The 13,246-nt window shown below is 43.0% G+C and overlaps 1 protein-coding gene across 4 annotated transcripts in view; it reads right to left on the bottom strand.

The window, feature by feature from the left end:
- ror1 (receptor tyrosine kinase-like orphan receptor 1) overlaps window positions 1-13,246 on the bottom strand; it is a 307,932-nt gene that overhangs the window by 12,718 nt on the left and 281,968 nt on the right. For 2 of the 4 annotated variants that reach the window (XM_072574049.1, XM_072574050.1), the window contains exons 8-9: window positions 12,568-12,770; window positions 10,858-10,990 (exon numbers count right to left, since the gene is read on the bottom strand). In XM_072574049.1, coding sequence (XP_072430150.1) covers window positions 10,858-10,990; window positions 12,568-12,770 — 336 coding nt within the window. The remainder of the gene's footprint in view (window positions 1-10,857; window positions 10,991-12,567; window positions 12,771-13,246) is intronic. The other 2 variants (XM_072574048.1, XM_072574046.1) reach the window with 1 other exon arrangement.

The raw sequence follows: 13,246 nt of genomic DNA, 5'->3' as shown, positions 1-13,246 counted from the left end.
TGACCTCAGTCGTTTTTAATCTATTGGAAGAGTAGTCTGGCTGTGACTTGACAGTAGTCACTAGAAGTGACAGTAGTCACTTGCCTTGCCTTCAGAACATGTGTTTATCCATTCCAGGATAACCTTGTATGCAGCAGTGCTGGAAGAGGTTGATTTTTTTTTGTGATCCCTTTGATAATTTGCAACATGACCTAAGCTCTGCATCTGACGGGAGCAATGCACAGGTGACGGGTCATTCTGAATTGCTCAATCATTAGCAAGGCACCAGAACTCTTAACTCACAAACCAAGGACTACTGTCATTTATCACAATGTCAGCAAAGTCACATCAAATGAATGTGCTGTCAGTCACTCTACTGTCTCACAGTGGTTGAGGATGTCAGCTTGTAAATATCCCAGGAGTCTGAGTGTAGTGAACTGTGACAAGGAGATCAATCTCATGGGAGTGAAGAGGTCTGCTCCAAGCTTCATCTACAGCCTTTTTGGGATATGATAATCCATGATGATTCTTTTTGCTTGCTTAGTTTAATATTAATGACACACACTGCAATCACTGAAGGGGTCATTGATCTCACCGCTCAGGTTTAGTCAATGGAGCAATTCTCTTGCTTTCTTTAGATTAGACTACTTACAGTGTGGAAACAGGCCCTTCAGCCCACAGCGACCCTCCAAAGCGCAACCCACCCTCTACACACAATTCCTCGACACCTAACGCTACGGGCAATTTAGCGTGGCCAATTCACCTGACCTGCACATTTTTAGACTGCAGGAGGAAACCAGGGCACCCGGAGGAAACCCACACAGACACTGGAAGAATGTGCAAACTCCACAGACAGTTGCCTGAGGTGGGAATTGAACCCAGGTCTCTGGTGCTGTTAGGCAGCAGTGCTAACCACTGTGCCACCGTGCCGCCCGTAGTTTAATATTAATGACACACACTGCAATCACTGAAGGGGTCATTGATCTCACCGCTCAGGTTTAGTCAGTGGAGCAATTCTCTTGCTTTCTTTAGATGAGACAAAATTCTTCAAAGGCTTGCATCAACGCACTTTAGCATTATTTTTTCTTTTAGGGATAATGACCCTAATCCCTTTATCCAAGATACTACCTTCAGCCATCACGTCATCTCAAAAGTGATTCATGTGTGAAATGAGCTGCCAGAGGAAGTAGTGGATTCAGGTACAGTTACAACATTTAAAAGACATTTGAGTAAGTACATGAATAGGGAAGGTTGGAGGGATATGGGCCAAACACAGGCAAGTAGAATTAGTTTAGTTTGGAAACATAGTTGGTATGGACTAGTGGAACAACGGGATCTGTTCTCATGCTGTATGACCATCTTAACATGTCTAATATTCTCTTCCAGCAATCAGAGTGTCCTTGATGGCCAAACTTTCAGGCCATCTTTTCATTGCAACTTCCTGAGATATATGAAGATTTACATCATGTTGTATAAGTTGTTTAATGTGCTTTTTGTTTGTCAGATTCTGTTCAGCTGCCAATGGTCTGTGAAGGGTGACCAGTTTAAGATTTTGTCCCATTTCAGCCAAGGTGAGGGATTTTGCTCTGAATTGCTGATTTCTTTGCTTTCCATTGTTTTGGACTCTCAGCTTAGTTTGTCCTCATGGTTGAGCACTGTTCTATTAAAGAACCTCAACTTTAACTTCAACAGCTTTCTCTTTGAGTCACCATCTTTGTAATGAGGTCAGCCGGGTGGACCTCATAGAATATGGGTTCCCTGATTGGGGTTGTTAATCTGGTCCAATCAAGATGCCCTGACTGACAGATAAGACAGGAGAGTCTGTTTTTCCTATCTTCCTGGTGGTGGAAATTGAATAAAGATTCGTACACTTTGTGTCTTTCACTGTGTCTCACACCTGCACACACACACCATGGGTGCTGGGGATAAAAATAAGCACTACCGCACTTAGGTGGTAGTGTGGGGGTTAAAGGAAAAAAAAAACAAAAAAACAAAAAAAAAAACAAAAATATAAATAGGGGATACGTCCATGCCCGCGTGTTCTTGGAGAAAAAAAAAAAGAAAAGGAAAAAAAAAAAGACAGGAGAGTCTACGTTAGAGCCCGGGTGTCCTTGGAGAGGGAGCACACGGTGTCCACCAACACCCTGGAGTTGTTCAGGGAGGGTTGGGCGCCATAGGGAGTGGAGTGCATCATTTCTCCCTCCAACTCTATTTTGATTTAGTCCCTACCCTCCCCTTCACTGTTTTGATCACACAGCATTGCCCTGTGGTTTGAAGGGCAGTGCTTGTCACTGGCCACTCGGGTGTTTTTCATATCTTCCTGGTGGTGGAAATTGAATAAAGATTTGTGCACTTTGTGTCTTTCACTGTGTCTCACACCTGCACACACACACCATGGGTGCTGGGGAAAAAAATAAGCACTACCGCACTTAGGCGGTAGTGTGGGGATAGAAAAAAAAAAAAAAAAGCAGGGGTGTGCCCGGGTGTCCTTGGAGAAGGAGCACGCGGGTGTCCACTGACACCCTGGAGTTGTGACTGGCCACTTGAAAAAAAAAATAAACAGGAGATACCGCTGCCTCCTTAGTTTGGTGGACTGACTCTATGCTGGAAAAAAAAAGATAAAAAAAAAAGACAGGAGAGTCTACGTTAGAGCCCGGGTGTCCTTGGAGAGGGAGCACACGGTGTCCACCAACACCCTGGAGTTGTTCAGGGAGGGTTGGGCGCCATAGGGAGTGGAGTGCATCATTTCTCCCTCCAACTCTATTTTGATTTAGTCCCTACCCTCCCCTTCACTGTTTTGATCACACAGCATTGCCCTGTGGTTTGAAGGGCAGTGCTTGTCACTGGCCACTCGGGTGTTTTCCCTATCTTCCTGGTGCTGGAAATCGAATAAAGATTCATGCACTTTGTGTCTTTTCACTGTGTCTCACACCTGCACACACACACCATGGGTGCAGGGGATAAAAATAAGCACTACCGCAGTTAGGCAGTAGTGTAAAAAAAAATAAAAAAAAAAATAAAAATAAGCACTAAAAAGAAAGAAAAAAAAAACTCAACTCTAGAGCCCGGGTGTCCTTGGAGAAGGAGCACGCGGTGTCCACCAACACCCTGGAGTCGTTAAAAAAAAAAGAAAAAAAAAGACAGGAGAGTCTACGTTAGAGCCCGGGTGTCCTTGGAGAGGGAGCACACGGTGTCCACCAACACCCTGGAGTTGTTCAGGGAGGGTTGGGCGCCATAGGGAGTGGAGTGCATCATTTCTCCCTCCAACTCTATTTTGATTTAGTCCCTACCCTCCCCTTCACTGTTTTGATCACACAGCATTGCCCTGTGGTTTGAAGGGCAGTGCTTGTCACTGGCCACTCGGGTGTTTCCTATCTTCCTGGTGCTGGAAATCGAATAAAGATTCATGCACTTTGTCTCACACCTGCACACACACACCATGGGTGCTGGGGAAAAAATAAGCACTACCGCAGTTAGGCGGTAGTGTGGGAAAAAAAAAAGAAAAAAAAAAGGAAAAAAAAAAATAAACAGGAGAGCCCGGGTGTCCTTGGAGAAGGAGCACGCGGTGTCCACCAACACCCTGGAGTTGTGATAAAAAAAAACAGGAATGGGAGCACGCGGTGTCCACCAACACCCTGGAGTTGTGACTGGCCACTTGAGTGTTTCCTTCCCTTCTGAAAAAAAAAAGACAGGAGAGTCTACGTTAGAGCCCGGGTGTCCTTGGAGAGGGAGCACACGGTGTCCACCAACACCCTGGAGTTGTTCAGGGAGGGTTGGGCGCCATAGGGAGTGGAGTGCATTATTTCCCCCTCCAACTCTATTTTGGTTTAGTCCCTACCCTCCCCTTCACTGTTTGATCACACAGCATTGCCCTTTGATCTGAAGGACAGTGCATGTCACTGGCCACTTGGGTGTTTTCCTATCTTCCTGGTGGTGGAAATTGAATAAAGATTCGTACACCTTGTGTCTCTCACTGTGTCCCACAACTACACACACACACACCATGGGTGCTGGGGAAAAAAAAGCACTACCGCAGTTAGGCGGTAGTATGGTGGTTTAAAAAAAAAGGAGTGTCAGGAAATAAAAGAAAAAAAAAATAAACCAGAGCTACACAGCAAAAATAAAAACAGGAGAGTCTACGTTAGAGCCCGGGTGTCCTTGGAGAAGGAGCACGCGGTGTCCACCAACACCCTGGAGTTGTTCAGGGAGAGGTGGGCGCCGTAGGGAGTGGAGTGCATTATTTCCCCGTCCAACTCTATTTTGGTTTAGTCCCTACCCTCCCCTTCACTGTTTGATCACACAGCACTGCCCTTTGATCTGAAGGACAGTGCATGTCACTGGCCCCTCGGGTGTTTTCCTATCTTCCTGGTGGTGGAAATTGAATAAAGATTCGTACACCTTGTGTCTCTCACCGTGTCCCACACCTGCACACACACAACATGGCACTGAGGGAAAAAATAAGCACTACCGCTTATTTTAAGCACTACCATTAGGCGGTAGTGTGGGGGAATGAAAAAAAAGACAGGAGAGTCAGACATCCTGCTCACTCGGAGAGCTGGCTCTGACAGAGCTGGATCAGTGTCAAGTACTCTCTCCCTGTGTAAATAAAGGGTGACTTAGTGACATGATACTGGCCTCTGGAGTTATTTCAAACTTGAGCAACTTTACGCAAGTCTATGAGTTTATGATGTTGCAAGTAGCACCAGTGTCTTTCTAACACTTGATATTAACTTGATGCTATCCTTCTGCATTCATCATTTAAACAGTAACAACCCATTTATTTAACAAGCAACCATTCTAGGGTGTCGAATGAGTCAGAAGAATCATTGTTTAGCATCTTTCCAACAATCATTTTTATGGGTTTGCTTTAATTTTTCTGAGGAAAACATTTGTGGACAAGGTTGTTGAGCACCTTGCAATTACAGCAATGCTTCCACAACCCTACTTCCCCACCCTTTAAAATGCTTCCATTTCCTTGATGGTTTTTTAAAAATAGAATCTCACAGTGTGAAATTAGGTCATCTAGCCAAACAACTCCACACGCAGTCTTGGAAGAGCCTTCCAACCAGGCCCATTCCCCTACCCTATCAACCTACATTTCCCATGGCTAACACACCTATCTCATGCCTCCCTGGCCACTATGGAGTAATTTAGCATTGCCAATCCACCTAACTTGCACGTTCTTGGACTGTGGAAGGAAACCGGAGCATCTGGAGGAAACAGGGTAAATGTCGCCTGAGGGTGGAATCAAACCCGGGTCCATGGCTACTGTGCCAACCCTGTTATATCCTCAACAGGTTTTATATCCAAGACTTTGGCCTTGGTCTTTCTGCTGTGCCTTCTGTAAATCGTGCTTCCATCATCTTCATTGGCTTATGCTTGGAAGTCTTGATTGCCTCTCAAAGTGCAAATGTGTGTCAGCTTTTCCTTTAATACTGTCCAGCTAATGATTTAACACCTGAAAGCTTCTGTACATGTCAATAGTTCCCTTGGGAATTAGTTTATCTTTCCTTGGCACACATGCTCTCACAACAGGATCTCTCATCCCTCAGACAATCTTATTTCTGATGAGGTGAACTTTTAGTTGCCCAAACTTACAGGAATCAGCTAGACATCTCACTGCTATCACTAATCAATATTCGTGACATCTCACTGCTGTCACTAATCAATATTCTATCGCCTGAGCTTGATGTTAACGCTTAACATTCATAAATAACATTATCAGAAGGTTCAGAGTGAACTTTCAAAGCATCCAAAATTTCTCCTGTTTAGCTTTTCTGCTCTGAAGTGAAGACTATGAAGAACACAACTTGAGGAACCCTTGCCCCAGCATTGCGTATAGAGCTATTACTCTCACCTTTTCAAGTTTCTCATTCAACTCAATAGCAATCTTAATCATTCTGCCATTGAGATGTGGACTATTACCAGTTCACCTTCAATTTCTCTTCATGTTTACCAGATCGTATACTAAAAAATTCAAAGCCATAATGACTCATACAGATGTCCTATACAAATTTGCAAATCAAGGTTTTAATTAATCTTGGTGTTTTAAAAAAAAGTATTGATTTTCCTACAGCTGTCAAAATCAAATCACTCCCAGCTGCACACTTGGGAGACCGGGTTCCTTGTGGTGGGAAAATGCCTTCTGCTCTGAGACTTATGTTTACATATGATGACACAGACATCACATGACTATTGCAGCCCTCAGTGTACAAAGGCATTTTTCCAAACATCCTGTAAAGTTACACAATTAGAGTATCATTATGGATAATTCCATTTCACATCAAGGTAGACATATATAAAAATGTAAAAATGAAGGATGCCAGGATAATTTATATTGGCAGAGATTAATTGATTTGGTTGCAGCCAAAATAAAACAAGTGTTGATTCAAAATCTCAACATACAGAGACTTAAAACCATGTACTATTGTTGAAACATAATACTTAACCATTAGGATCAGATTCATTTTATAGAAGATTGTTTGCCGACTATTTCACGTTGGAAAAATGCCACAGCAATATTAATCTGACACTCAACTACTTGCATGTGAGTGAGTGACCACACAGTGAGAATGATTTTCATCTCAAGCAAGACAGAACTGGGCATAGACGGCAAGCCCACACACAAACAGCGGCTCCCCCTGTACCTGGGAATGCATACTTCCCCCATCTTGTTTGCATTTCAAGCTAATTGCACTATTGTCTGAACTCTTAATAGTACTCTGATACGCTGCCAGTGATTTTTTTAAAGACAAATTGTGTCAGGCAAAGTCTGTTGCAGTTTGATTTTTAAACTTAGGGCTTTCTCCTGAAAACTGCATCACCATTTTCATCACTTTCTGTGAAAAGGATTTTTTTTAAATTTTGGGCTTACCAAGGTGAGAGATGACAGTGCCTGGGAAATAGGACATCTTCTCAACTCCAGCATCTCATGTCAGCATCAAGAATTCCTTGTCAATTACAACACAGGCCCGATTGCTAGTAAAGCCTGTTGCCAGATACGGCCCAGTGTCGCCTCAGAGACGAGGCAAATGAGGTACTGTCACACCTGGAAGCTTGTGATCCACTATGTGCAAGCTGTTCACAAATGTACCAGCTCCAGCTCCGAGTGAATGATGTGGGGAGGGCAGCAGACGACATTGGGAATGAATGTAGCACTTAGGGTGGCTGTTTATTAAAACAAATAACTCCTTCCCTTGTGGGCCACTAATTGGAGGCAGCACAGCGTGCAGCCAACTGCTTATTTAAGAACTGATCATCCATATCAAAGGACTGCTGCATATGCTAAATAGGAAGTTCACCAACTTTCTTCATGGTTGACAGCCCAGTGTAGTACTGAGTCATATAGAACTGGAAAACATGAGCTCCTAAACTTAATTTAACTCAGCCGGGGGAATAGCAACTGTACAATACGGCCATGGTGCTCAAGAGAAGGGAAATGAAATCAGCCAGCATTTGTATTCCTGATAGCTCCACAGAAAATACATGTATATGGATTTGGCAGTGTAGAGGCTGTGTGCCCTGTTGGGCCCCTCAGTCAAAGTGCTTACCATCAAGGGCAGGTTAAGTGCAGAATATGATAAATAGCCACTAGCCTGCCCTCTGAAACACTGGTGAAACTATATGCCAGCAGGGGCTATTGACTTCATGAAAGGAGGCAAGAAAGTTGAAAAAAAAGCCCATAAAGCTGTCCAACTGCCAGAATGCCATTTAGAAGCTTTGTTTTAAAGTAATCAAGATGATAATTTCATCAAATCCATACAATCACAGTCATATGCAATCAGTTGAACCAATGAAGCTGATAACTAATTAATCCATTGCAAATCTTGCATCACGCAAGTACTTACATTTCAGAGTGATCTGCTGGATAAACTACTAATTGATTGATAATCTCAGTGTTATCTTTTTAATTATTTCCCTTTGTTTTATGTTGGTTTCTAGCAACAAGCCTCATTTAAGACAACATACTGGGGCACTTGTGGTGCAGTGATAGTGTCCCTACCTCTGAGCCAGGAGCGCCCTGGATCAAGTCTCACCTGCTTCAGAGGTGCACGATGATATCTCTGATTAGGCTGTGTAGAAGGTACTTACACCTAATCAATAGGGCACTGTCCCTACTTTTGAGACAGGAGGCATGAGTTAAAGTCACATCTCCTCCAAGTGTGTATCATAACATCCCTGAAGAGATTGATTAGAAAATATCTGTGCAGTGATGGTGTCCCTACCTCAGGACTAAGAGGCCTGAGTTGTTCCAAAGGTGTATTCCAGCTCATTTCAACAGGATGATTAAAACAACTTTGGATATTTTTCCAGAGATCTGTGGGGCGACTGTCTGTGTGGAGTTTGCACATTTTCCCTGTGTCTATGTGGTTTTCCTCCCACAGTCCAAAGATGTGCAGGTTCGGTGAATTGGCCATGCTAAATTGCCCATAGTGTTAGGTGCATTAGTCAAAGGGAAATGGGTCTGGGTGGGTTACTCTTCAGAGGGTCGGTGTGGACTTATTGGGCTTAAGGGCCTGTTTCCACACTGTAGGGTATATAATCTAGTCCAAAAAAAATGTCTGAATGGTGTGATTTTAAAGAAAATCTATGGAACCTTTACGAGGCAGACATCTTTATACCTGAAAAATCAAACGTCCATTACAATTGGACAAGTTGTTTGTGAGAGGTATGTTCTTTTTGTGGAACTCTGTTGGAGCTTTCTGGTGTAGAGTGTGATCCATCAAAATGATCATCTTGACTTCCCTGTATTGATTAGGCTAATTCTAATTCAACTACCATAATGCTCCAAATAAAGGGACTGCAAAACCTATTTAGGTACAGGAGTACTGGGCTTTACTGGTGCTTACCAAAGGGGAGTGTGATACTCACTAAACTGATTGCAAGAGTTCCTACGATGATTAGAATGATGAAAATATAGCCACCACAATCCCTTGATTAAACCGAATTCTCTCTGCATCAATTTTGTGACACTGCATTAGCACTTGGAACACAGCTAAGTACAGGAATGGTTTAGGAGAGCTAAAAAGAATTTCAAATTAATGGAAATGTAGGAAGCTGGGAGTCGAGCGCCTCATTTGTTTCTCCCAATTTTTGGCTCTTTTCAATCAACATTTGAAGCAAGCGAACTCAGATGTCTTCTTCCAGATGGCCACGGAGAAAGATTAAGAAGGTGGAGGAATATCTGTGACAACAACCTGGGACTGTACAGCATGGCCACTGCTGCTACAGCAAAATCCTCATCTTGCTGTTGCACATGTGGACAATTTGGCCGGTTTACATTGGTCCACACCTTTCTGACACCTGTTTGATCAACAGTGCAATTAGCTCTCATTCAATGTAAAAATCAACACCACAACTTTGATCCAGTGGATTAATGAACTAACTAGTAAAGCAAACTCCACAGTAATTTTAAAATTTGCAGAAGTTGCTTATGAGCATATATGAATGGGATAGCAAAATCATTATCTCAAAGTCTATTTTGATCGGTGGTGCTTCTATACTGCAACCCCGCAGAAGGTCTGGTTTCAAATTCCACCAGCTCCACGTCACTGTCAAAACGTACCTGAACAGGTTGATTAAAATAACCACAACTAATAATTGGATGACAGGCACCCCATTTTACTGTTTGTAGAGACCTACCACATACCAGTCCCACAAATATTTCACACTGATTTTCAGAATTTGGTTCAGTTGTCAGGTTTCTAGTGACCTCGAAACTGAAGGGCCAATTGTTCACCAAAACAAGAAAACCTGGCTTTGGTTTACGGGTAGTTGGCAGTTTTCAAAACAGTTGAGGAATGTGAGCAATGGACAACACTGTATTGCGACCGATGTGGGCTGAAATATGCAACTTTGACGAATGGCTGTGGTGCAGCAAAAGTCAAATGCATTACACCTTTACCTCATTAAACCTGTTGAAATGAGCACTCAAAAGAAATGGAGTATGTTGGAATAAAAAGAAAGATTGTCAAAGATTGTTCATAACCCAACCGTCTACTAAATGTCTGGATACTGTGTTCAGAAGTGGAGGGTATCAGAATGTAAGCAAGGCAAGAGTCAGAGGGCAGAGCCTAACAAGTAAAGATATGCAGATTCTTTACCCCTCCTGATTCTTGGAATATATCAATTCAGATGAAATAGAGACAGTTTACGCTTGAAGAAATTTCTTGTTTTCACATGAACTGCAGCAACAAACCGTTTCAGTCAACAGATTGTCACCACCCCTTGAGAATATTCATAACAGGTTTGAACAGAGTTATGCAAAATATTTTTCAATTTATTCTTCTAGATGAGCCAGTGACTATAACAGTCTTAACTGCTGTTGATTTAAAATCCTCAAACCTATTTTCAAATATCACACATTTGTTTTAACATTGCATATGTTAATGTCATGTGGGAAATGGCAAGTGGATTATTACAAGTTTGGTAAGCAGTGAAATCCCACTGGACAAACACATAGATCAAAACTTTCAATATACAGTGTTAGTGTAGATATTGCCCTCTAGTGGTCAGGTAATACATTGGTAACTATGCACAAAATATGGAGTAATTTTTATTGACTGAGGCTTTAAAAAGCAAAAAGGTGGCCAATGTAGAATCTTAAGGTTTAGCAAGTCTTTACTGCAAGAGACCATCTTGGTAAAGGAGCCGAAGCTAGCTACTTTCAAGTATAATTTTTTTTTGGAATCTCTTCAAACAACAGGTTATCACCAAAAATGCCCGCAAGAACTCAATAATGAAATAAATGCGCTGTGGCTTTTTAATCAGCTAATGTCCTCATCTCACCTCCAACCAAACATGTGGGAGTAAACGCATCACTGATTTTGCTTTCAAGAGCTACTTAAAGGGATACTCACCATTTAAAGGGATACTCACCATTTAATGACCATTGCTGCTGAAGCTGTGATGGGCACGTCTGAAACACATCAGGAGACTTTCTGGGACACTTTATCAAGACTTCACCAACACTCGAGCAAGATTTACTTCGGAAATTCTTTGAGGACTTCACCTAAAAAGAGTAAGTGCTGTGCTACTCCACCTTGTTGGACACCTTGTAGGAGTCACCAGGAGAAAGGGAGTGCTTGGTCATTGGCATCTTGCTAGGGGTCCCCTCATCACCTGGGTAAGGAACGGGCTAGTCAGAGCAGCAACAGCCACTGCATGAGAAAGGGAGAGGAGCAGGAGGAGGTCGAGGTAACATCCCTCACCTGTGGGTACAGGACATTCCTCTTTTCAGGATTCCATGTCCAACAGCCTGTGTGTCCACTCCCTCTTTCTAAAACATGTCACTGTGTGCCAGGCAGTGCTCTCTTACATGTATCATTCCACAAAGACTTGTGGTCTATCAGCACCTCGGTGCTAAATCAGAGGGTTCTGGTTAACACCTCCAGACAGGTTCAAATTAATAGAATCAGCATTTGCGACCAGAATTATGTGCAAATTTTGGAGTTTTAAACAGGCCAGTCTTACTAACATTGTTCCACCTTCATACTTGTGTTCATTCTTTGGTCAGAATCACCCCAAAGCACTCTGAATGGGAAAATAGACCCAGAAGGAATGTGTGGCTTACATAGGAAAGTTTTTACAAGCAGAGGAGGGAATGCATGTTAAACGTAGCACGTATTATAGATGATTATTACAATGCTCCACATGGGAAATGTCTCAGGGTAGTTTTATCTGACATGCAGCACAGAGCCTCCATACACACACACAAACAGGAATGAACTTGTATCAGGCCAATGGGAATTGGCTGAGAGGTGGGAAGGCTGGCAAAAAGATGCAGGAAGACTTGAGGACACCTTATCCCCACCATGCCATTTCACCAGGGCTGGGAAAGTTGGCAGACATCCACCCACCAAGAGCCTCTTCAGGAGCCAACCAAGAGTCATCTCCTGCCACTGTGGGCATTTTGCCCTCTTGGCTGCGCAGCTGTGGCCATATGAAAACTCCGGGGTATCCTGGTGCCACTTCCCAATTGGTGTATGTGTGGTGGGGGAAGCTCGGGTTGGGGGGTGTACTGTACAGGCAGGAACCCCTGTTTCTCAGTGCTCCATGGCTCACAGAGGGGGTCCCTCTAACATCACTCCAAGCCTCGTGACTCTCAGCCCACCACAACCCCCAACAATCATTGCTTGCCTGTCCGTGGCATCCCCCAAACTCAGTGATCATTCAGAGCCTCCATCCTTCTGTGCTCTCCCATTCTGTCAGAGCAGCCTCAACAATGGCCACCTCTTCTGTGGGGTGTTGTGGAGCTGCTGCCATCACCAGGTGTGTGCCTGCATGGGTCCTACTGCCAGCTGATGTGAGCTGCCCTCTCACTTCCAGTTCCGATGGAGTATAATTTCCTGCCCAGGGTTTTCACTACATTGCTGATGGAGTAACTACAGTGGAACTAGAACAGCTCTAAGGAATTTTCTTGACACAGTTTTTTTGTTTTTTTTACACATGTGGAAGAGTGACTTAAGGGAAGACACATACTAAGTTTTTTAAAATAACGGAGGGAAGCGATAACATTCATATAAAGAAATGTGTAGAAAATAGATGGAATGATAGAATAATACTTAAAAGCAGAACAATCATTCTTACCTTTGGTTTGTACGCGTTCAGCATGGACATTTCGACATTTTGCCCTCTCACAGGTTTCGGCTGGCGTTGGACAACAGGTGTTGACGACTTTTGATTGTTCCGACAAATACAGATGAAGAAGAACAACAGGGCAATTGCCAGGGGAATTGTAACACTGGGGACCAGGATGTAAAGAATTTCCATCTTGCTGTTTTCTTTTGAGTCTGGTTTGTGAAGAAAGAAAAAAGTCTTAGTCCCCATGTAACAAGTTTCAATCCAGTCCACTTTTGCAAGAGTGAAATGCATGAAACTTGAGTTACATCTTTCACAATTTTGGAAAATCTCAAAGTTTGCACAGCCAATGGAGTACTTTTGAACTACTGTTGTGATTCGTGAAAAAAAACTGCCAATATTTGTGCATACCATAGCCCCACAAACAACTATCAGATAAATTACCAGGTAGCTATTTTAGTGGTGTTGCTTTAAGTGGTTTATGTTGGCCAGGGAAGCAAAAGAACTTTCTTGTTTTACTTCAAAATTGTGCCAATGGGATCATTTATATTTATCTGTCAGGACAGCCAGAACCAAAGTTTATCTCATGTAAAGGGCACCACATCAAACAGCCTAGCAATCCTGCTGTATGGTTTTGAAGTCAGTTTAGTTGACATGTTGAGAATGTCTGGAGTGTATCTGACACCCT

Source organism: Chiloscyllium punctatum, chromosome 7 (genome assembly GCF_047496795.1).
Source record: "Chiloscyllium punctatum isolate Juve2018m chromosome 7, sChiPun1.3, whole genome shotgun sequence".
In the NCBI taxonomy this organism is placed as follows: domain Eukaryota; kingdom Metazoa; phylum Chordata; class Chondrichthyes; order Orectolobiformes; family Hemiscylliidae; genus Chiloscyllium; species Chiloscyllium punctatum.
Note: the sequence above shows the minus strand (reverse complement) of the source record. Positions and strands in the feature narration are given on the sequence as shown.